Genomic DNA, 24955 nt, shown 5'->3' on the forward strand with positions numbered 1-24955 from the left:
GAGGCCAAGGCAATGCCATCCAGAGTAAGAATCTGCTTAGATACCATATTTCATGGGCGTAGATTTGGCATGGACGGAAGGGACATGTCCCCACCCATAATTTGATCTCCTCGAATAAAGAAAAACAAACCCGATAGAAAGAAAAACCGATCTGTCAGCGTCTCAGTCACCCAGCGGTGCAGAAAGAGTGAAATTACTTCTCTACTGGAGTCCTACGTCATGTGACAAATATGGCCAATGTGATTGGCTGAGCCTTTCAGGGAGCTCTGTTTTGTTTCAGCAGCGGCAAACCTGCGCTGCGAGGAGGAGGAGAGGAGGACGGCAGCAAAGAACCTGGATACAAGAAAGTGTTTTTCAAAGAAACCTGTGAGTCACTTAAAGCCAAGCTCACTCATAAAATGTGTCACAATAACGTTACAGGCTGTGCCAGGCTTTGGCCCACATCAGTCTGAAACTGTATGTAACCATGAAGAACGTGTTTGGGAAACTACCTGCACAGCAGGCAGCACTGTTAGTTCTCTCAGTCTCAGAGCAGCGTTTCTCATTTTGATTGAAGCTGTCAGAGAAAACGGAGCCTCGAGCAGCCCGGATATTAGTTTACAGAGGCTGTTAGAATTATATGCCTAACGTTGCTGACACAATAATTTCATCCTAATGCCACTGACGTATTCATAGGGTTCATCTTTGAGACAAAATGTCATGAATAGTCATGATTTTGCAAATATTCCACCTTGTAGTGCAGTTTGCACAAATTGTTTTAAAAATGCACTAGCCCAAAATGTTGCATAACTTTGCTGAGAGATCTTTGACTCTGTGGTCATCTTAGACGAGCAGTTTTATGGACCAAACCCAGCAGGTCACTCAGTGTTGCCTTAGTGCTGATGTGTCAGAGATGTTGGTGTAACTGAAGTAATGTTGTTAAGTCCTTAAAGTCATATTCTTTTATTGTCACGACTGTATTTGAAGCTATTTTTACTTTTGTATGATACCTGATTTATATGGAATGTGGCTGAAATAAACTAAAGCCTAAAATACTTAGTCATTTGTTTAATAGTAACTTAACATTATATAATTCACATAAAACTATGAATTGTAATTTTAAATGGTTTAAAAGCAGGTAGAATAGCATATGTAGGCAAGTATATTTCTCCTTTTATCAAGAAGCAAAGACAAAAAGGAAAAAGAGAAACGGGGCAGGTTGGGTGGTCGAATCATCCGTCCCCACCAACGCCAACACCAAATCTACGCCCTTATTTCTAAGATTTTCAGGGCCGAGTACAATAACCTCAGTTTGATCTGAATTAAGAAGCAGAAAGTTAGCGGCCATCCAGGTCTTTATGTCTTTAAGACATTCCTGCAGTTTAACTCATTGGTGCGTGTTATCTGGCTTCATGGACAGATAGAGCTGGGTGTCATCAGCATAGCAGTGAAATATTCACAGGCTGCTCGGATTGAATGACCTGCATAAAATGAATTAACGAATTAAGATGCACATCTTCTGCACATTGTAGTTTCAACACATCTGTGTCACATTAAGGAAACCGCTGTGACGTCGTTTGTCCTTATCAGTTCTCCCACCCAGAGGTTGGGAAAAGGAGACGGCACCCTGTGAACAGCTCCCGTTCACCCTCAGCCCTCAATCAAAAACACAAAAGCAAATCTTAGATAAATCCATTTTAATGGAAAATGTAAAACCCTTTTGAACTTCAATGTACAAAGCATGTAACACTTGCAAGTTAAAATTTGAAATTGAAGCAAGCCATGTTTTAAAAAAATACCTCAGTGGATGTATATATGTACATATTATAGTTCATTTTTTCTTTATTTTATGTTTTAACTTCAAAATGTCACCATAGTAAATCCTAACAAAAACAAGACAATCAATTCTTTTCTTAAATAAATTACATCTTTTCTGTAAATGTCTCATTTTTACAGCAAATACTTATTTCATAAAATGCTGACGTGTATAAGCCATTTCGTTTGTTTTTTCCTTTACATAATACAACTTTACACAGTCTACAATAGTTTGGCAGGTCATTTTCAGAAAATGTATTTATGGCATGAGGACTGTAGAGCGTCAACATTTCCCAAAGTACAGGCATTAGCTGGTGTGTGTGTGTGTGTGTGTGTGTGTCCTCCATCACAGTAGAGCCGTATTACAACTGAAAAACAGCAAAAGAAAACAAACTGTACAACTCACATTTACATAATGCATTTTGTTTCAATAACACTGCATTTAATAGAGCTATGAAATAAATACATCTTCACAGAGGAGATAAAACAAGGTTAGATGAAAGAAATCCTGAAAAAAAAGCACAACAAAACTAGAAAAAAGGACAAGAACGACACGAAGGAACGAGAAACGAGGGAGCAGCAGAGGCTACTGACTAAAACAGCTGAGATTTCTGGTTTGCATTTTCCGCCCTCGTGTGTCTTTTTGCCTTTCGAAACATCAGAGATGCCAGTTTTGATCCTAATGCTGCTGGTGATGCTGACGCCATCAGCTGTGTTAGCTGCTGCCATAGGTTAGAGTTCCTGGCCTTTATCGTCCAAAGCAGTGAGCGCGGCTCCACCAGTGCTGCTACGACAGTCTGAGCCTCCGTGGAAACTGCATTTCAGCTGGATGCAGACGCGTTTGGAGGTTTGTAGTGCTGATTCACTCCATCACACTGGCTCTAGTGAGGCTCCCAGCCAGCGTTCGCTTTGTGTTTGGAGCCTGTGGGGCTTTCAGCCCTCTCAGCCCAGCTGCTCTTCAATTTGTCTCCTCTTGGCACTAAAGGTTTGGGGTGATGACAAGGGCGGCAGTGCCTCTCACTGGCCACTGGATGTGTGACATGAATGTGGGTCACACTGTGAGGTCCTCTGGATCACATGACCAGCTTTGAGCCAGCCATTTATTGTGGTCACGTGACACAGCCCTCCATGGCAGAAGGAGGAGGGTGTGGAAAGGGCGAGGTGCTGATGGGAGTCGCAGCCATCTGTGGAAGGCATGAACGAGGCTGAGAGGGCATCATGAGTTGTGTTCCTCGTCGTCTTTCTCAGAGCCGCTCTTTCTAAGGGAACTCGCTGCCTCCTTCACACAATGATACAGGATGTTCTTCACCTGCAGGGAAACAGCAAGGCGACACGGTGTAAGTGCTGGACCTCATCCATTTCTTTTACAAGACTTATGTTCAAATCTCAAACGTCAAGCAGCCTGTCAAATCGCAGACACACACCCAGTACTGCCAAGCAGCAACCTTTGGACCTGAGAAGCTGCCGTTCCTCTGAGGACCCCTTGAGGCTCCACAAACAAGTCCATTCCCATAGGTTGCCATATAACCAACTAGCATTAAAAGCTGTGTTCACAGTCTGCCCCCCCAAAATGTTTTTTCCCCTGTGTGGATATTTCATAACAAGCGTGCAGCAGCAGTGAAGGTATGGCTGCTCTGACTGACTCGTGTAGAACTGCTAGCTGCTAGGCTTCACCAAGAGTCACTGAACTTGACCTCCCACTGTGGAGCATTTTCATGTCGTTATCTGACACAATAAGATCCCTCTGATGATGACTGCCCCTCTGACAGACTTCGCTTTGGTTTTCAAACACAAACGCAGCAGAATACAGACGATACGGAGACGGAGTCTAACTCAGCCACAGAGCTTTAACCACAACGAGACTGCTGTGCTCGGTGTTCTGCTGACGCTTTTTGTGTGGCGTGTATTGTATTACCTGTAGTTTGTCTTCATAGTTGACCTCCTCGTTGTTGGGTCGTAGCTCCTGGGTCAGGTGGAAGGAGTTAGCCACGTGCTCAGGAGACACAAAGTCATTAATGACTTGAACACAGCTGTGGAGGTTTTGGACCTGCAACAATCACAGAATATCAAGTAAAAATAAGCCAAACACATCGATAATTGAGTGTGCCTATGCAGATTTAATATTCTTCTTATTTTTCTTCTTCTGCCTAAACCTTTGCAGCGAAACGCGTCGTAGCTTTGAGACAACGCTTCCATATATCGTTTCAAGCGGCTCGATTGGGTACGGTGTGCCGGGGATTTTGGTGGTTTTTGCAAAATTCCCCAAAACGAATAGATTTTTAATTGTTCCCCATTCATTTGAATGGGAACACATCTGAAAAAGGCATAAACGCAGGCCACTTTGAAGGCCTACTGCTCGGCCAGAGTTGATCACAGAAACATCATTCAAACATCACATGGGTCACAAGACTTTGGACTGTTATTGACTAAAACCATGCTTCGATAGCTTTTATGGTTTTTTCACAACATCAGTATAAATTTTAAGAAAAATTAGATTTTTCCTGCCACGGAATGATCATGTGACCTGCTCTAAAGACGGCGTGGAGAATCATTTGAAACAGAAGTCTTTCTTTCCCGCCCAAACCTTTTGCTCTACATGTATATTATATACATCAGAGCGTAGCTCCATTGTCCTCTTTCACCCAGTCACGTTTGAGACAGCATGTATGGATCTCTCAGAGATGAAGCGCAGCCTCCTCCCCGTCTCTCCCCCACAGGCAACCATGTGTCTTTACACTGTTACCACCATGATAAACACTACAGATATGATAATGTAACAACGGGATATTTTGTAGACTGGAAACGTCTTTCACTCACGGTGAAAGACGTTTCCTGAGAGTTTTCTGTAGGGAAGCAGTTGTTTCAAAACTTGAATCTTGTTTGGCAGCTGTGTGTCTGAGTGTGCGTTTCTAGTTAGTTAGTTACTATAGTAACCAGTCCTCACAGCTGATGACTGTTTGAAACGCCACGCACGCAGAGCCTGACGTCTTTGAAACCTGACCCAGCAGCAGCTCAGGCACACTCAAAATGACTAGTTTGTGTAAACCATCTGCTGCCACAATATTACGTACAATCACACCATCACCCAAACTGTGTGAAACTGTGTGAAAGCTCCACTGTGCAATAAGAATAATAAGAAATAATGTCAACTACGCTGCATTCAGTTTAAACTATGAAACATCAAACACCATCACTTCCTCTATTTTAATTGTGCGCTTCACAAAGAGGCCGCCGACTATTAGACTGATTTCATTTCTGCTGCATTACATTTGGTAGAGTTGGACGTGTTGTCCTTATCAGTTAGTGATCAGTGTGTGTGTGTGTGTGTGTGGTAAATACCTGATGCATGGCCCCTGCAGGTATAAGGACAGAGTCTCCCAGGAATTGAACGACTGTCCAGCCCTGGACGCCATGCTCATCCAGCAGCCGCTGACGCTGCTTCCTGCTCAGGTACCATGCGTGCTTTCTGATGGAGTCCTGGTCCAGCGACACGTCCAAACCCTGCTCCTTAGAGAGCTGAGGTGGTTGTTGTTGAAGGGGAGGAAAAGGGTTTTCTAGGTCAGCGCTACGCTGAAATTCACTAAATTCACGTTTTGAGTGTGTTTCTGCGAGTGCCGACCTTGTGCAGGAAGTCTCGGACTTTGTCCATGTCTCTGTTGAGGTAGATGTGCCACAGCGCCCCTGGTGTTTCACTCGAGTCTTTTAATCTCTTTCGAACCCCCTCATCTAGATCCTCCTCTTCCAGACGCTTCAACACTCCTTCAGAAAAACAAACTCGTCGTTCATGTATTATCATTTTTTAACAACGACCTTTGTCAAACTGTATCTATGTCATTCAGCTCTCAAAAATCTAAACTAACAGTCGTTTAGTTTATGACATAATACAGTAAACAAACCACAGATTAACTCATGTTTAGTTTTCTCCATTTTGACTCTTTGACAAAGTTTCTCTCAGCCAGCGATTCAGGTAATGCTAACAGCTCCTGTTAGCCCTCACACGTTTCACCAGCCTTACCAGTTTTGGACAGGACTCCATTGCCTTTGGCTATTCCAACATAGACCAGAACAGAGACCACATCGGACACTTCCACGTGGAGTTTTGCAGTCCCAAAGTCCTGGTCCTGAGATGCAGCTACACCTACAGTGACACCATAAGAGCACTTAAAATAATGCATGTGTGGAACTTTATACACATAGTTCTGAGTATTATGGTAAATGGCCTGTATTTGTATAGCGCTTTTACGAGTCCCCCCTAAGGACCCCAAAGCGCTTTACACACCCAGTCATCCACCCATTCACACACTGGTGGAGGCAGCTAGGGTTGTAGCCACAGCTGCCCTGGGGCGCACTGACAGAAGCGAGGCTGCCATATCGCGCCATCGGCCCTTCTGGCCAACACCAGTAGGCGGTAGGTGAAGTGTCTTGCCCAAGGACACAACGACCAGGACTGTCTGAGTCGGGGCTCAAACCAGCAACCTTCCAATTACAAGGCGAACTCCCAACTCTTGAGCCACGATCGCCCACATTATATTATTATATGTGGTCATCTATGCCAAAAAAGTAATGAGCTGGTAAATAAGATGCGATTTAAGACCTTTAAATGTGTAGTTTTTATGTCCTGGGGACTGAAACTCAAAATAACAGCTAGTGTTGGTGGGAGGGCTTTCTTCTCAAAGAAAATGGTTTTCTGGGAAACCTCGACTCCAACTGGGAACGTGGAGGCAACCTTGACACACTCAGCATCATTTTCAAGTTTCTTTGTAGGAACAAAGAAATCAATGTCACGATGAGCCCCAGAAAGTTGATTCTGATGAGCAGAATCTGGCACTGCTAGATATAAACTGACGGCTCCTCTTACCATAGGCACAACAGAGTCTTGGCCCCAGATCTGGCCTGACAAAGAATGAAGGCAGGTGAGAAGCCAGGTTGAGGTTCCCTTCTGGATCAGAGTACTCTGGCAGAGGCAGGTTCTTCATCAAGTCATCATATCTGCAATGAATACTTGTATTTAGACGGCTTCGTCGTCACTACTGAGTCATTTACGTACCTTCAGACCTGTTTTTAAAAGCAGTCTGAGGATCAACACCGGTGCTGTGTACCTTGAAGGCATGAGGGCCATAAACTCTTCTCCAGATGGCCAGTCCATCAGTCGGTAAACCATGGGCTCGCCATCTTTGGACTTTGGTCGCTCTGAACAGTTGCAAAGGATCCAGTCAGACTCGGTCACTGATGGTTTACCATAGTAATGCTCACAAGACTAAATGCAGATGAACTTACTGGTGATGTCTTCAAATCCATCCCAGAACTCCTTGATCCCAGAGTTGGACAGCACCTGGTCTTTGCAGTTCAGGAGGTCTCCCTGATGGTCTGCAAACTCCTGGTTGAAGGAGTCGGCCTTCCACAGACTGGCATTCAGTCGCTTATGGATCCCAGACACCAGCACAGGCTACACAAACACACAAGACACACAATGCATCTCAACACCAGGGTGATGAAGCTTAGTGGAGCACTGCTAAACCGACTTGCTGTACACGGATGTGCACCTGTCCGAGCTTCCAACACTCTCTGAAGAGCTTCCAGTTGTTCTGGTTGCGGTGATCTCTGAGCCACAGTAGCCGTCTGTTGTTCAGCCAGCAGTGAGGGATGTCTGGATGCTGACTGCTCGAGTCCTCCGCTTCTGCTGCAGTAACAGGTGCTGACTTCTTCTTCTCTGCTTTGGCTTCCTCAGCTGGGGCGTTATTGTTGATACTTAGGGTGATGGGCTCTTGCTTCGCTGACAACTTAGTGGTGATGTTCTGGCGGCTGGCGGGGATTTTATTCTCTACAACCGAAGCAATGATGTCATCGAGGATATTGGGCATGCTCCGCCCACCCTTCCCAGTCTACAGAAAAAGGAAAGAGGATCACACATATTACAGGAAATAAAAACCTGTGGCTTCTGTTTCTTTTTCCTTTCTTTACATTATGCTGGGACATGGGAAGTGGTCGGGTAGGACTGGACTGAAAAAGCAGCCCATGTCCAAAGATAAACTTTAAAGAGTTTCAGAAAGACGGGAGAACTATGGCTCGAGGCCGCTTTAGACAATTACACAAAAGTCTGGCTCCTTGGAGCAAAAATCTAAAAGAATAGGTGCAGCTTAAATAAATAAAAAAATAAATGATTGCACACAAACATCCTCTTACATCCAAAAACAGAAGTGGAGGTGATCAGTTATCCTACCGTTTGCTGCTTTGTTACTTGTTCAGACTCCTGTTTGAATTGTGAGCATGTCCTGCATTTGTTTTTTGGGTTACAACTTAATGTATCCTTTAAATTTCTTTAAACTGTGCAAAAGTCTTGAGCCACCCATCATTTGTCTATATTGTGACTAAGCGAGGGGAGACTGTCACTGTAACTTTCTATAAGAGAGTTTGAAGGTTGGTCTTTCTCTGATTCAGTTCCTGAAAGAAGGAGCTTGAAAAGAAAAGAGAACTGACTTTCTTGAAGGCGTCTCATCTCTGATCCAGAAAGCTTCTTCAGTTCTAAGACCAAATGGTGGAGAGTTCCGGGGTATTTAGGTCCTAGTGGGAGCCCTCTCTTCAGAGGGTGGCTGACCCACTGTTGATCATGTGGCTCATCCAATGAACCACGACGTGAAAGTCATGGGTCACTATCAGCAGAGGTCTGGGGTGAAACCGCTGTCAGAGAACCGATTAGAACTAAAGAAGCTTCTCGGCTGAAACTTCCAGTCCAGTCACTTTTTGCTCCAAGCTCCTCAGACTACCATGACCTGGATGACTGAGGATCTATACAGGCCTAATTTTAAAAATGTCATAAAGTTTGGGAAAATGATTTTTATAACAGTGTTCTGTAAATACTTCCTGCAAAGAGGGCTGTGTACGAGTGTTCAGAACCACTGCCAGGCATGGAGAGCATATTTGTCACTGACCTAATGATAGTCTGGGCTCTTATCTGTCCCTGAAAAATATTGGCCTTAAAATTATTGCAGCGATTTATCAGAGATGTGCAGAAAAAAACTTGCTGCATTCAGGATCCAGAAATGAATGATTCACATTTAGTTTCTGCATTTTATGCAAGAACATTAGCAGTGCAGTTAAATAATCACTTTATGCTTTCATTATCAGAAGTCACCAATAATCAGAGTGCACGCATCACTTCCTGTCTCCTACCCTGCTTGTTCAGTTTGCACAATCTGTATTTGATCTGCTACACACAGATGTCTGTACCAGTATTTAGGCTCAATGTTATGATTCTGGTATAATTACAGAATGCCTGTACACTTTACAAGCTACATAAATGCATGTGCCTCCACACAGCTCCCCCTGGTGGCTACACAAGACATCGCCATATCTGCTGTTTAGGCCATTTTAAGTGGCTATACCTGTATGAATCATATTTAAACACTGAACACAGCAGACTCTGTGTACCTGTGAAGCAGCGGAGTAGACCGGTGCAAAGGCAATTCCTGCGTCAGTGGAGCCCAGCTTCAGCTTCCCTGCTGTGCTGGTGAGGAGATCTCTGAGTGTGGAGCCCTGCTCTGTACTGTTACCCAGTGAGGGGGTTTTGCACTGCTGCAGGACTTCCAGGCTGTCCCCTTCTTTGTCCTCCTTCACAGATTTACCCAGCACCACCGACTCTTTGTTTTCTGTTACAAAAAGAGGACGGAGCCAAACTACACATTCAGCGAAACATTTAAACTTAAAGAGTTAATGGTGTGGACGGATTATTAATAATAATTTGTGGCTTCTGTTCCTCTCACCTTTCTTTTCCTCCCTGGATTTCCGCTCTGCCAAGTCTGCCAGGAAGTGCAGAGGCGACTGGGACTCTGGCGGGGTGATGGGAGCATTTGCACCGTCGTTACCTGGACTGGTTCCTCCACCACCTCCTCCGTTAGTTTCTGACTTAACTCCTCCTAGGTCAGAGGTCTGCAGAGAGCCTGGCTCAGCTTTCACCAGGGACAGCTTGTTGCTGTGATTCAGAACATTCTGCAGAACCTGGACAGAAGGAACAGTTGGATGAACTCACTTAACTGCATGAAATCACAAAGCCTTCATGTCAGAGGAAGAATAAACTTTATTTAAACAGTGACCAAGCAAAATGCCTGTCCACAGTATTGATATCCCCTGGGTTACAGGTTAATAGATAGCTATGATCACCACACACAGCTACTGTATTATTAGTTCAACCACAAAGCTGTTAGAAAACTACTGTTAAGCCTGCTTAAAGTCCACCATTCATTAGATAGAAGAGCCCAGATAATAGCACCTGTTTTCGGTTCACTTACTACTAAACCACAGTCTATGATTAACTCTAGTGCAGGAACTGATGGACCGATGATGCCATTTCTGTATGTTAAAGCTATTAACCATGATGTGGCTGGTGTCGGCTGCAGGTCCTGTGTCTCTCACTCAGCAGTGGACCACAGCGACCCACACATGTTGATCTAGTCTGTGCCACAAAGGTAGCATCATAACAATGTCATAAAAGACTGCCCCCACCCTACCTATCACTTAGAAAACGTTGTCAATGACGTTACACGGTCAGTGCTTACAGCTGTGAATGGCCCGATCGATATCTATCATCTATTGTTTTGCTTTACGAGTCATGCCCACTGGTGAAAGCTATTCTTTTCTCTTGATCCCATTTTATCTTTTCTTTTCTTTGCAAATGTGGTTTACTGGTGACAGCACTCATGTTCCAGTGGTCCCACTTAACATATCTGTCTTATGAGCTGTCATTCCAGCGCATGTCTGTATCCCGTCTTCCTTCTCTCACCCCAACCAATCACAGCAGATGGCCCCGCCCCTCCCTGAGCCTGGTCCTGCTGGAGGTTTCTTCCTGTTAAAAGGGAGTTTTTCCTTCCCACTGTCGCCAAAGTGCTTGCTCATAGGGGGTCATATGATTGTTGGGTTTTCTCTGTATGTATTATTGTAGGGTCGACCTTACAGTATAAAGCACCTTGAGGTGCCTGCTGTTGTATAAATAAACCATCTGCGATTCATCATTTTGTGTTGCAGTCAAGGCCAGACTGACTTGCTGCACCATCCTGTGGAATTACATGTTCTGCTCTGTATCATGGAAATTAATGAAATGAGTCAGAGGCAGAGAACAAGCGTTTTCAATGTAACACAAATCCAATGTCAGAGGAAGTAGATCTGCAGTGTGTACGCACTGCTGAGCAAACACACAGGCCTTTATCTCTATATCGAAATGTGACTACAAACCTGAAGAAAGCCAAAGCCCGGGGTCCTGTGATACTGAACAACATACATGTCATGATCATTTCAGCTAACTCTCAGCGTGTTGGGCCATGCACCCATCTCACTCTACATTACCACCACTAACAATCACAGGCAGCATCGCACTATGCTGCTTTTCAGCAGTGAGCGACCTGCCACAAAAGCACAGCTAACAGGTTTTTCTGACCTGAACTCTGCACATTTTAAATTCAGCACCTCTTCAGAAAGTCTTGACAGTGAGTCAGGATGTGATTGACTGGAAGAGGGTGTGGTACCTGTGAGACTCCGTTGGTGGCAGGCAGTTTGGTGAGAAGGTTCTGTTTGCTGGCACAGGGACAGTGAGAGCTTATGTTGTGTTTTTCTCTCAGGGCGTGCATGGACGTCACCAAGTCTGTCAGCACTGAAACATCAAAATCAAACACACAATATTAAATAATTGTGCTGCAAAGTATCATTCAGTCATAAAACTACACACCAGCTGTTGTTCAGGGAAATAGCAACACAAAGAGCTAGGATGGACTGTACCTGAGCCAGGGATGATCTGGGTGGGCATGAGGTGTTTGTGGTCGTGGGCTTGGCCTTTAACACACTTTAGCCATCCATACAGCTCTTTATCTGATCATAGAGAGAAAAAAGTCCCGCAGTGAACACACTCAGACACAGTGGAGAGAAAGGTTACATACACGCGCATGTTGCTGAAAAAGACTCCGGTTCAACCGCTTCTGACTTTTGGTGAACTGTCCAAATAAGCCACACTGACCTTTGGAGCTCTTTCTCTCCTTGGCCTTGTAGCAGTCTAGGCAGACGACAAAGCCACATTTCTGACAGACCCAGTGGATGTTGAAAAGTGTGGCTTCACATGCGTCACACATCTCCCTCACCCCTCTCACTGCTCGCTTCCACGCCAGCTTGGCTGAAACACACGATAAAGGTTCAGAGGAAAACACGCTAAGACGTGTTCATCTAAACTCTGACACTATTTTTGAGAAAACTTACCATCCTTCTTAATCCAGCTGGATGCAGTATTCTCTGTTGCTACCATCTGACAGAACTTGTCTCCTATGAAGCTCAGGATGTACTTGGCTGTGCTTTGGTCCAGGTGGCTCTGCTCCATCGGCCCCGGGACCCACAGGCTGAGGGCCTCATCGTCAAACTGGTCTGGAGTGGAGAAGCCATCCATCCGGATGACGCCATTCTTGCTGTAGGAAAGCCTAGATGAGAAGAAACATGAAGGCTATCTCAGTAAGGTGGTGCACACGTGTAGGCTGGCTGTCCAAAGAGGAAGCTGATGAAAGAAGCGCATCTACTATAAAAATGTTCAAACAAGGTTGTGCGTGACTGTATTTTGGTTTCGGACGTGTTTTTGGTGACAAAAAAACAAATGTTGCTTATTTTGTCCTTACAGTCTTAATCAAATAGCTGAGAAAAAACCAAAAGTGTGACATGTTTTTAAAGCGCATGTAGTTTTAAACATGACGTTACTCTGAATCCAGCATTAAAGTGCCAGAATCCAGAAACAGACACACGCACTAAAGCAGCTTTTACTCTCAAACAGAAGCACGAAAGAGGCCTGATGTCACAAACAACTGTTAACTTGTTACACACAAAGTTCAATAGTCTGACTCGTGTTAGCCAGGATGGGTCAAACTGTCTAACACCCAGGCAGCCTGCTTCAAACAAAGACTTTATTACCACAGAGGAAACAACAACATCAATATGACCTGGACGGATCATTTCAGGTAAATCTCAGCAGGTGTGGCACTCTACGAAGGAGCCAGTGCACAGATAAAGCAGGAGAGTTCATAGAGTGAGTGCTTTACCGTCTGAAATAGTAGAAACGACAGAAGACGGGGGAGTGAGCGGGCTCCTCCCCTTTCTTGCTGCGGACCACCCTGCACTCCCTACACTTCTGCAGGTTGGGGCCAATTTCTGAACATGAATCATCCTGCAGGAAGGACTCTCCCGTCTGCTTCAGCTTCTTCACTTTCCTCCAGTCCTTGAGCACAGAGCGAGGGATCCCATCTAACATGCATAACATCATAATCATTAACTGTGACTACGCTTCATTTTTAAATATTAACATAGAGTTGCTCGTCAAGAGAAACACAGAAAATACATCAGATAAAAGAGGAGATTTTCTTTATAAGCAGGGCGTAGATGGAGACGCGCTCACGTCTTTGCCACATTTTCTCTCATCTGAAGTTACAGAAATCACTCTGAGTAATGTGACTTCAATAAATAACATTTGATTAAGAAAAGCATCCAAGCAGTTTCCCTTCAGAAAGAATGAATATTATATCCTCTGATAGAACATATGAGACCAGCAGTCACATGGGTGCTTCATGCCACACATGCTGTTTAGCATCTACACAAACAACCTTTTATGTGATAATGAAGCTAAAGCTGGGAGGTCATAACTGTCACTCCTGTGTATCAGAATATCTTCACTGTCACTGTAACAACAGAATTAAGAGCAGTCCCTGCAGTGCCACGAAAGACAAGTTTAAATATACTTACAAAAGAATAATAACAGAAAAGAGGCAGAAGCTCATAATGAAGGAAACCTTACTGCACCTGCCAGGCTGAGCTGCAGGCTGTGTCAGACACCTATACTCATTTATAAATGTAATTGTTACATCAAACAACACCTTCACCTGGACTCTGTATAACATGCACGATGATGCTTCTGGAAAGTGAAGCCATGCAGAAATACTAAAGCTGTGCTCAGAAAGAATATTCAGACTCTTTAGAGTGTGCGTGAGTATGAGCACGGCGAAACTACTCCCTGAGTTTATGATCGCAGCTGCTCATTTTGCAAATATAGCCCGTGTTATGTTCAGGAGGAGGATGATTCATTGATCTGTTACACAGTTTTGTTCCTTCGAGCTTCCCGAGAACACGTGAGAGACTCTGGCTAACACTGATTCATTGTGTAAATGTTACCCCCACAGCTCCCAGTTGCACTGCTGTGACAAAAACACTGTTGCATGCTCCCTAACAGCAGTGACACAAACCTACAGCGAGACACGAGCGAGGACTTACTGCTGCTGGCCAGTTTGAGTTTAGTCTTCTCTCGGGCTGATCTGAAGATGCCGTTGGGCTTCACGTCGTCTTCCTCTCTGTCGTTGTCTCCTTTCTTCTTGGCCATGTCGTTCTGCTTCTTCTTGTAGGTCGGTTTAGGCTGACGCTTGGCTCGGCCCTCCATCTTGCTCTCGCTGGTGTCAGAATCATCTCCCCCGCTCTCCGAACCAGACTCGTATGTGCGTTTGTTCACCCTCCTTGACCCCACTTTTCTCTCCTCCCCGCCTCCTGGAGCTCCGGCCAACTTGTCCTCAGGCTGTCTGTCTCTGTCACCTTTGCTTCCAATGTCTTTGCTCATCTCGACCTCGTTGGAGGTGGAGGCGCTGAGATTGACGGTACAGGGCTTGATCATTTCTGACATGGCTGCTGTGTTGCTTGTGGTAGTGGTGCTCGGACTTTTCTCCACTTTCATACTGGAGCTTGTAGTGGTAGCGGTGTTCCTGTCCTCCTCGGAGTGCCGGGTTAACCAGGCTTTCTTCAGCTTGTGGTAGTTGTTGGGCTGCGCAGAGCTCGGTAAGGCTGATCCCAGGGACTGGCCATTAAGCAGGGGACTTGACTTGCCTGGTGTGGTACTCCTGCTCGCTGAGCTATTGCTGCTGCTGTCAAACGAGACCGAGGAGGCCTGACTAGTAGCAGGTGGAGGCGGGGAGCTGGAAATGGGGGTTTTCTCAGTGGAATCCACAGTTAAGGAAGAATTTTCAGCTGTGACTGACGAGGGAGGAGTAGAAAGGTTGCTTCTGGACTGTGCCGCAGCTAAAGCAGCTTTGTGCTTCTTGAGGTGGATAAACGAAGAGGCGTAAGGCTGACTCGAGCCAGAGATTGAGCTAGGTGTTGGGGTAAGGCTTGGGCTGGGGCGGGGTGCTCCTGCTACACTCGCAGGATTCAGAGAGACGCCTGGAGATGCGTGTGAGCCAAAGCCCTCCTGGAGCTCCTTTTCCGTCTCTGGTCTTATATGGCAGAGCACCCGACCCCCAGTGCCAGGTTTGAGCGCTGCAAAGTCACATCGAGCCGAGTAAACTGGCTCAGGAGTAGCGCTCCTGGTTTTACTCTGAGAGCCAAAAGCTGAGGAGACTAAAATGGCAGTCCTGCACACAGAGTTTGTAGCACCGGCTCCCACAGGTCCTGACACACCTGGCACAGGAGTCTTTTTATAACCCTCCAGGTTCAAGTTAGGCTGGATGACCCTACCTGCTGCAGGTTCTCGTGGACATTCGTCCTGAAACTTCGATGTGTAGAACCTCCCCTGGGGGAGCTCTTTGTGGATAAGAGCACCAGATTTCTTAGCACCAACGGGACTGTCGTACTTTATAGACGATCGCACAATGACCGATGCCATTGCCGACTGGGGCTTATTTTTAGAGAACCCCTTATCTCCAGAGCACACCCCTCCTCGTTCCTCGATCAAGTCTCTGCCTTTGCACCCATCTGCGGATGGAGCCGCCATCTCTCCGGGGGTGGCAGAGGCCACAAAGGTGATGGCAGCAGCAGTCCCGTGACCTTTGATGTCCCTGAGCTCTGGCAGCAACGTGGGGGGCTTCTGCTGCTCTGCTGATGTTTTGCTACCAGTTACTGGCTGAATGGGAGTGAGGGTTGGAGGAGAGAGGCGTCCACCGTGCGCGGCTCTTTCCCTCTCTGCAGCCTCTTTGCGTTCCAGCGCGTGCTGTGTGGGTGGATGGAAGACAGGTGCTCGGTGGAGAGATGGCATTGCCCTGAGCTGTTGCTGCTGCTGCAGGTGATGATGGTGATGGTGTTGGTTAGAGGCTGAAGATGAAGAGGACAACGTGGAGGAAGGAGGAGAAATAGCAGGGCTGCGACGGTCTATCCTGTCTACGCCTGCGTGGAGCTGATGCTGCGGCTGAACGAGGGTCACCTGCTGACTGAGCTGCTCCGTGATTTTCCCCGCTAAACCTTCTCCTCCCTCCGGCTGGTGCTTGATGAGAGGAGGGGGCTTGGAGAGGGAGTTTTTGGAGCTGGTGTGGTAGCTGCTCATCGACAGAGCTCCTGGGCTCTGCACGGCGGCCCCAACACCGGCCACGACCCCCGGGGCCCCCATCGACACTTTGTCATAGTAAGGACCGACATCTTTGGAGGGGTAGAGTCTGGGAGGCTCATTCACCACACTGTTAGACAGCGTGGTGTAATAGTTGCTCTTTTCTGACTGCATGGTATGAGTGAGGGCGTGGCTAGTCTTGGGGCTTGGCGAGGGAAGACCCGGCATCCGAACACAAAAGCTCGAATCTCTGCTTCTCTCTCTGTCCCTGTCCATCGCAGGGTCGACGGAGCGCTGTATTTTAGCCGTGAAGGGAGCGACCTCAATGCTCTCCTTCAGGATTTGACGGTTTTCCTCTTTGTATTTGCAGGCGCGGTCTGCTGCCTGGAGCGCCTCCTGAGAAGAAAACAGAAACACTGCAAGAAACGCTTCTCACACTTTCTCCTACATTTGTCACTAAAACAGAGACCACGGCCATCACAGTCAGTTTAAATGAGGGCTACACTGAGAAACGGGAAGCAAGGGCCAGACGATCCATAGACTTTAATCAAGTGGAAAATAAATGTCTGCAAAGGCATTTGACATGCAAGCTTAGCTGAAAGTGTCTGTGCAGCATCAGCTTTGCTTCTTAACAAAGTGATAACAACAGGGTAGCGCGCTGATATGGCCCATGTGCTTTAATATTTACACATGACAGACAAATATACGACTCTGATGCCTGAATGTGTCCGCTACTCTCAACCCGCCTTTCTTCCATCTGCTTTAAAAGTGAGTGTTTATCAGGAGAGTGTGCGAGCAGCCACGTACCTGTGGACTCGTCAGACGGGCCTTGCTGTGGGGATCCAGGTAAAGGCGGTGCAGATGGACGTCTTTTCCTGTTGGAGTGCGACTTCTGTCTGTCTGCTCCTGCTTCAGCTGTGCCAGTGTCATTGTCCTCATGGGATCCACGTAGCCTTTCTTATCCACATCTCTGCACACGGACAGGACAGATATTCAACTTCATGAAACAAGCTTTTACCATCTTTTTCAACAACTGCTCCTACTGGAAAGATCTAACTGTGTGTGTGCAGGTCAGTGTTCATGACTCAGAAACAACTGATGGATGGTTTAACCTCAGCCATGTTTTGTGTTGGGTAGTCAGTGATGTTGGTTGTGTAAGGTGGCTACAAGCTGCTGAATGAATGGCATTCTGGGTAGACTGCTTCTGTCATGGTCCGCGGCTGGTGTCCAAGGAGCTGATGGGATGCCCACGCGTGTGGCTGTCGACTCCACACCTGCATCCCATCCCAGGCGATCAGGTGGACCATTTAACCCAGCTCTGCCAGCTGCTCCACGCCAGTCCGTTAGTCGCCTCTCAGCGGTAACATGCTTCCACGTGAAGGTGGTTGCGAAATTCTCTTTTGCTGGAACAAACGCTAACCCTTTCCTTGTGCGCTTAGGTAACAGCTCGGCGTGTTTGGAGCCCTCTCCTGCCCGCCTGGAGTTTTTGGATCACTACCGGCACTCGTCTCCTCTATTCACCTGGAGTTTCCCCGCGGACCCTCAGCCCTCCCTCCGGTTCCCACGGCCCCGTCTGGACCGTAAGATTAATTCTCTACCCACGTATGCTGTTATTTCTCCGTTCCCCAGTAAGCCTCTTCCTCTTTCTGTTGCAGCCTCCCACAGTCCCGATTACGGCGTTCCTGAGTTATTTCCCGGTCCCTTGGTTTTCTAGTTACCTGGCGTGTTTTCCTTTGACCCTTCCGGGACACCCTTAGTTAAAATAAAGTTTTTTGCGTGCACCCTGGCGTGTGTCTCTGCTTCTGGGTCCAGCTTGTGTGCTGAACTACGGTTCATGACAGCTTCAGTACGGCGTTAGTGCCACTTCATCTGAGGTATTCCCTGCAGCTCAGAGCCACCTCAGGTCTGCTCTGTGAGAGCTCTCTGAACACGGAGCTTTTGAAGTAAAGAGGAGTTCAAATGTCCAAAGCAAATATTCAGCGGCTCCTATATTTTGTGCTTCTTTTTACCCACAGTAGTTAACTTTTTAATGCATATTGAAGCCACCAAAGAATTTCCTGCTTCCCCTCAGTGCACGTTTTCATTTCATGTGTGAGGTTCAGTAAGAAGTGAAACACAAACATTTGTGTTGTACGGAGAATGAAGAAACTTAAAGACTCCTTAGAGTACCGTGACCTGCGAGACCGTCTGGTTTGACAGGAAGTAGTTCTTTTCCTCAGCGTGGATTTTCTCCACTCTTCAATAACAACAAGTCACAATGGCAACGTGGCCAAACTACGATCTTTATGTTAATTAAGTGTTTTTAAGTCAACACTTAATCCAACCATCCATAATCTGTCCTCTGATCTGTAGAAGTTGAGCCTGATTTACCTCGCCATCACCTCCTCTAACGTTTTGAGCTTTTCCCTCCATAGGACACAAACACAGGTGGGAAACACAAATCAGCTACTGTGGGACTGTCGGTCTGTGTCACGGACGTCATTCATTCATCTGGTGTTGCAGGGTGTAACCCATCAAACATCAGCAGCTCTTTGTTTTCACAAGTTCATATTTTCAGTTTCCACTGAAATGCAGAGAAACAATGATTCCAGGTTTCATCAGTATTAACGCGGGTTTGGTGACAGAGCGACGGTGCAGCTTTAACTACAGCACTGATCTTTCTGCTTACTCTTTATGAAGATCCATGCTGGTCTTTGACAACGGAGGGCTCGTGTGGGCGATCTTGACGGGGGGGCGGTGGGCATCGGCGCTGGCTGGCCGGACAGGAACGTGGCTCAGCATTCCCAAACTGTCAGCAGCAGCAGTCTTATGGAGCCATGGACTGGCAGCATTCTACACACAAACAAAAACACCACTGTTATTCTGCTCATGGCAAAAAACTACGTGAGGAAACATGTGGCCAACCAATAATGGGGGGAGGTTATTATGTGCCTTAGACACTCGCGTCTGATTGGCCGGTAGCTTTTTTAACACAGGCTTCTTCATCAGAGGTCCAACAGAGGTCCAACAACACAGCTGGGAAAAGCAGCTTTATTTCAGCTTTGATTAGTATGACGAACAATCCAGTTCAACCAGGACATGTATGAAAATAAAAGTCTCGGGTCCTGAGTGGAAAGTATCTTTAACAGATGCTGTAATTCACCTTTGGGTGAACGAACCTGACATGAGCTTTCAGTTCCAGCTGAACAGGGTTCAGGCTCTCTCGGCGCATGTGTGGGTAACACAGTTCATTACTTTTAACCAGTAATACTCGATACAGGAACTATAAATGCATTAGGGGTGGGGGAAAATCGATACTGTGTAGCATCGTGATATTTTGTTTGCTAATAATGTATCGATACAGGGACAGCAGAAATCGATATTTTGTTACAAAAAAGGTTTTGGTGCTCTGACTTCAGAGCATGTTGATCCTTTTTCTGAGCAAGAATCCTGACACTGTCCAAATGTGTTTGACTTTTTTTTTGGCAGCAATAAACATGACAGTTTACTTATTTTAATTTAAGACATGTTTTATTTTAATTAAGTTTAAAACTTTTTTATTTAATGTAAAATTATATTTTGTTTTAATTTACTTTCAAATTCTTCAGATGCTGAAGGGGCTCCATAGTTTTCATATTGCATAGTTCAGAATAGCTGTAATTGTACCAGATGGTTTCAGTTAAGTTGGACTAGACTGTAATACAAACCGTTCAGTTTGTCAACAATAAAACTGAAATGAGAGAAAGACTGAGTGCGAGACTTTGATATTAGATAAAATGAATATTGATAAAGTTTAACTTTATGTACAGAATCTGAATATCGCAAAATATTTTTAAAAATTGCAATAATATCGTATCGTGCGTTAAGTATCACATGATATGCTATGAATATGAAGATACTGACAGACAGCCAGTTTGTCTGACCTAACAGCAATAATGTTAAAACATGTCATGAATCACACTGACTGTAAATGTTTAGATAGTTTTTTTCTCACAGCATGTTTCATATATATGATTGGAACATGTTTGTGCAGCCTGTTTACTAAAACTACTGAATATATTTAGTCAAGTTTAAAGGTTTCACGTCAGTCGTCCTCAGCTCTGACCATCCTTCACTTCATGGTTAACGAATGTGTTTTTACCTTTGGAAGTGCGCCTCGTTTTAGAGACACATGCAGGGTTGTGTATTATCACTATACAGGGCTGATCAGGGGAGGAGCTCAAAGGAGGGGCGTGGATGCTAGGGACAGGATGAGATGAAGGTAACGATCCACCCATGAAGAGAGCGGCCGAAAGATAAAAGAAGAAGGTGGCAGGTGTTGTCGGCTGATTGTGCGTTTCCTCTAATCAACATGAAATGGTTAATGGGCTGATATGGACTGATAATAAAGGCCTTGTATTCCACTTTTCTGCTCACCTAAAACATATTTGTGTTGTTGCTTTGAGTGTTTTAAGTCACATTCAACAACGCACACCTACACACAGCACTTTCTAATAATCACACTCAAACTCTGACAATCACACCAAACTCTGGAATACAGATGGAGGGAACAAGCTGCTGGATGTCATCAGCCTCCACATGAAGGGGTCCGACCCCAGGTTTCCTCCACGGACTACGAATAATGACTAATGCAACCTGAAGCCAGAAACTCTCCCTGGATTGGACTAGTCACTGCGATGTCACCCACTGGTGAACCCACTCCACACAGGGAGGACTTTAGTCTGCTCAGCTTTTTAAAACCAAACGTCGTCAGCGCATCACAATCCCGGGAACACGAACTGTGGATCTGAGGGACGCTGCACGCTCACTAGCTAACAACCTGTGATTTATAAGTCACATGTCTTTACTGAGGTCACAGAGCAAGACAGCAAAAGGTCACGTAAACCTCTGGTCACCAGTGAAGCTCCTGCTGGAAATGAGAAATAACTGGAGGTGTAAGGTGCATCGTAATCGTCTGCATTTCTCAGAAACAGATGCTATATCGCTCTTTTACACCCATTCTACGCCTGCAACTGATGCTAAATGTGAAAGTGGACATTTCAAGGCTGTCAGTTTAAAGTCTACGTTCCTGAATGAACACACAACTGGTGTTACTTTGGCACCAGCTCCAGAAACAGATCGCTCACCTGACCTGTTAATAATGGTTTAGACGACTAAAACATAAAACTGAACAAGCGCTACACACCATTAAAATACTAAAAGAATAATTCCTTTCACACCAGCCAGTTGTATGTTGTTAAAATATAATCCACAAGGTGGCAGGCTTCGGTATCACAAAGCTCTGTACTACTGCTATTACTAGGATCAATGTAGCGTTGTAGTGCTGGCATTTTAGGAAGGTGCAGACTTTCACAGATCCATCCATAGAGCTCAGCGACGTGCATTTGGGCTTTACAGGTGAGCGTCTTATTTCATTATTGTGTCACACATCATGCTCACGGCCAACAGGCTTATAGGAAACCAGGGGAGCAACAGCATCTGCCAGTGTTAAAGAAAAAACCAGCCTTTGGAAACCACAGCAGCGAACTTTTGAACATCAAAACGGGTAAATCACTGTAAGCGTCAGCACGCTGGAAACAGACATCTCGATAAAATAAATATGGACATATGGACACGTGTCATCCTGTTGAATGAACTGTCGTATAACAGAAACAGACTATAGCTTAAAGGTGACACTTCTTCTTTCTGCCAACCAAATCTTTCCTTCGCCTTTACCACATCCTTTATCTTTGTTCACCAGTGGAAATATGAACACAAACACGCTGACATGGGTGCTCCTGTACACCTACCCTCCTGAGAGAGGCCTCAGAGTTCACAGTAACAGGATTTTCAGGGTGGACCCACTTAGCCGTGGGTCCACCCAGGTTGAGCCCTGGTGGGTAGGACGTTGGCGTTCCGTTGGGGTACTGCCACAGGATTGGGTACAGACCAAGTCCTGCAGCCCCGCTGTGAGCTTGGGCTAGAAGAGATGGCGAATGGTGGCCCTGGCCCTGAAACACACAGACGCATCTTTAGCTTTTCTTTAATGAGGGTAAAAAGACAAAGACACTACTCTTCTCCACAGTACAGGACTGCAGCACACAGGAGGCACACCTGTAGGTACTGCTGCTGGTGGGGCAGAGCAAGGTGACCCAGACCTCCCGGAGAGTCGAGTCGAGGGTGGAGAGATGCTGCAGGAGGGGCCATGGCTGGGAGCACAGTGGGAGGCAAAAGGTGTGGGTGAGGCAGGGCGGAGGTGTGAGCAGGAGCAAGGAGATGGGAAGCTGCGTGGGGGTGTGACGCAGGGGTAAGGCAGGGCGAGTGGGGGGAGTGCAACGTGTGCAGGTGGGGATGGAGATAGGCTGCCACGTGATTGGATGAGACTGTTGCAGAGGCGGAGTTCTCTGCGTCGGAGCGAACCAGAGCTGGGTCTCTGTAAACAGTGAAGGGCTCATTCTTCTTGATAATCAGCGGACTCTTTGTGTTGCTGCTCGTACTGACCGCGCCCGACTCTAGCCGCACTGGCTTGAAGCCAGACCGCGGAGGTTCTGCCAACTCTATTTTAACTGGCAAACGAGACGGTGGAGGCGGGGAAGTATCCGAGTACCTCAGCATTTTATGTTTAGATACCTCGGGGGAGGTGTTAGGTTTAGGTTTAGAGATGTCCGCCAGGCCTGCGTGGGCCTTAGCTTTGACGAGATCAGCTTGACTTGCGTTGGGGTAGGAGGGGCTCTGAGAGCTGTCGGGGCGGGATTTCTGCTTCAGGGAGTCCAGGTGAGCTGAGCCGGGGTTTGGGCTGGAGCTGATCTGAGGTTTAGATATGTCAGGGGGGAGCACCGTGTTCATCTTGTGGGGGGCTGGTTGCTGCTGAGGGTGCTTTCTTGTCTCTTCAGATAAAGAGGGACTCTTCATGCCAGCGTGGAACGACTGTAGTGTATGGTGCTGCTGCTGATGAAGATGATGGTGAGGAAGGACATTTTTCTCCTTTTCCACCAGCAATACATTTTCAGCTATAGATGTGACAGGCCTGGGAAAAAAGCACAGCAGGAAAAGTAAGAAGCAAGTATGATGTTGACCATATTTGAAAGACTATAAAGTTAAACGTTGAGAGAAGTCCTCAGATCACCATGTGGTCCAGGGCAGGTTTCTGTGATTGCATTCAGTTACGATCCAGGACTGGGACACGTTTCTTTTTCAGTTTCAGATCCTCAGTCCACTTTGTCTAACCCTGACCCGACCAGGTCATTTTCCATCTATCCATGTACTTCCTGTTAGCCTAGTCACAGGTCTATCCGAGTGTGACAGGAGAAACAGCAGGGTGCATCCTAAACATGCTGCTAGTCTATCTCAAGGCTACAAAAGGCGAGAGAAGGTGGGAACCTAACATTCATGTCTTTGCACTGGAGCCTACAGTAACCAGAAAGAGTCTACATGAATGGCAAAAACATGCAAACACAGAGGGGTCCTAGTGGGCTGCTCTATTTAACAGTGACATCCACCATCCAGTGCGCTGCCCTACATCTTGGCTAAGTGAGCAATACTTTTGGTACACAAAGCACACTGGAGGAATAAACACATACGTAAAGAATATATATTTATGCATACCAGGTAAAACAAAGTTCAGTATCTCCCTCAATCTGCAGGTTTTAGGGAATCACAAAGCCACAAATGTGCAGTAGCTAGGAGCCAGAGCAGGCCGCGATCACAGCTGTGCCAGATGTGGTTCTAGTTTTGATGACCAGAGATCCATTGTGTTTGCTAAACTTGTGTTGACTGCTAATATTTTAATATAAAAAGGTGTTTTACTCTCCTAAAATAGGCCCACAAATCCAGCAGTGGTTGAGCTTGCTTGCAGTGACCTATTGACCTATTGTATTAAATTCTCTGCTTTCTTTCCATTATTGGTGTCTTTTATCATGGTGGTACAGTCTTATCTTGCTATAACCTATGTGCTGCAGTTTACTCTTATTGGTGGCTTTTATCTGTGAACATAATTCGTTACCTTTATGTATTTGATGTGTGAACTGTTTTATTTTTTATTGTTTTATGTAAAGCACTTTGGTATGCCCAAGGCTTTTAAATGTGCTCTATAAATAAAGATTGTTGTTGTTGTTGTTGTTGTTGAGCTCTACGATCAAACAGCACCGGAAATAATTCCAACTCCTGGTTTTGGAGTAAGGAAAAGGCCCTGGGAAAAGTAGTCCCACTCCACAGCTGGATCACCACCACATTAATGTTTTTACAGCCGCAGCTCAGGCACCACACCTACGGGATGAATTTCAATAGAATATGTCGCCTTGATCTCGAATTATCGCAGTCACCAGATTTTCAGAAACCTTGACCTCTGACCCCTGACCTTGAGATAACAGCTATTGTATCAATGTAAACTCGTACGTCGCTTCATTCTGTCACAGGCGTCCATGTCGCTCGGGCGCCGTCCCAGCATCAGGTAAAAACACGTGAGCTGAAATATTTAAAACATTGTCTGCACTCACCTGATGACCTCAGAGGACGCAAACTCCAGCCTGCTGCTTACGCTCTTAGTCGCCGTAACGCCGCCTCCCAAGATGCCTTGATGCTGCACGGGAGGTTCCATCTCCGTCCTGCGGCCTCCCTCCGATGGCGAGGGAGACGGCGCTACAGGAGGCGATGAGACGGGTGAAGGGTTGAGAGAGAGGTAAGGTGAAAGGGCCGTGGACTCGGCCTTTTCGGAAGCGAGCAGTGCCGACACAGCCTCTGAGCTCTCGCGGTGCACGGTGGCCTGGGCGTCATCTGTGATGTCAATCACACCGGCGCTGTGGAGGTGGGACAGCGACGGCGTCTGGGATCGAGACGACGCTAAAACAAAACACAACAAAGTAAGAACACTGAAGCGTCATCAGAGATGAGAAA

General features: G+C 46.2%; 1 protein-coding gene across 3 annotated transcripts in view; it reads right to left on the bottom strand.

Moving 5' to 3' along the window:
* Positions 1-1661: 1661 nt before the first annotated feature.
* The window catches only part of jmjd1cb (jumonji domain containing 1Cb), a 120446-nt gene continuing 97152 nt past the window's right edge, over positions 1662-24955 (bottom strand). For all 3 annotated transcript variants that reach the window (XM_080872434.1, XM_080872433.1, XM_080872435.1), the window contains 22 exons: positions 24559-24901; positions 22178-23090; positions 21874-22074; positions 18774-18937; positions 16913-17075; positions 14077-16501; positions 12855-13056; positions 12031-12245; positions 11795-11947; positions 11560-11649; positions 11310-11434; positions 9555-9789; positions 9223-9440; positions 7338-7676; positions 7072-7240; positions 6894-6984; positions 6653-6783; positions 5810-5932; positions 5414-5553; positions 5134-5310; positions 3710-3841; positions 1662-3103 (listed from right to left, as the gene is read on the bottom strand). In XM_080872434.1, the coding sequence (XP_080728560.1) occupies positions 3011-3103; positions 3710-3841; positions 5134-5310; positions 5414-5553; positions 5810-5932; positions 6653-6783; positions 6894-6984; positions 7072-7240; positions 7338-7676; positions 9223-9440; positions 9555-9789; positions 11310-11434; positions 11560-11649; positions 11795-11947; positions 12031-12245; positions 12855-13056; positions 14077-16501; positions 16913-17075; positions 18774-18937; positions 21874-22074; positions 22178-23090; positions 24559-24901 (6842 nt within the window). In that variant the 3' untranslated portion in view covers positions 1662-3010. The remainder of the gene's footprint in view (positions 3104-3709; positions 3842-5133; positions 5311-5413; positions 5554-5809; positions 5933-6652; positions 6784-6893; positions 6985-7071; positions 7241-7337; positions 7677-9222; positions 9441-9554; positions 9790-11309; positions 11435-11559; positions 11650-11794; positions 11948-12030; positions 12246-12854; positions 13057-14076; positions 16502-16912; positions 17076-18773; positions 18938-21873; positions 22075-22177; positions 23091-24558; positions 24902-24955) is intronic.

Source organism: Rhamphochromis sp. 'chilingali' (assembly GCF_963969265.1).
Source record: "Rhamphochromis sp. 'chilingali' genome assembly, chromosome: 22".
In the NCBI taxonomy this organism is placed as follows: domain Eukaryota; kingdom Metazoa; phylum Chordata; class Actinopteri; order Cichliformes; family Cichlidae; genus Rhamphochromis; species Rhamphochromis sp. 'chilingali'.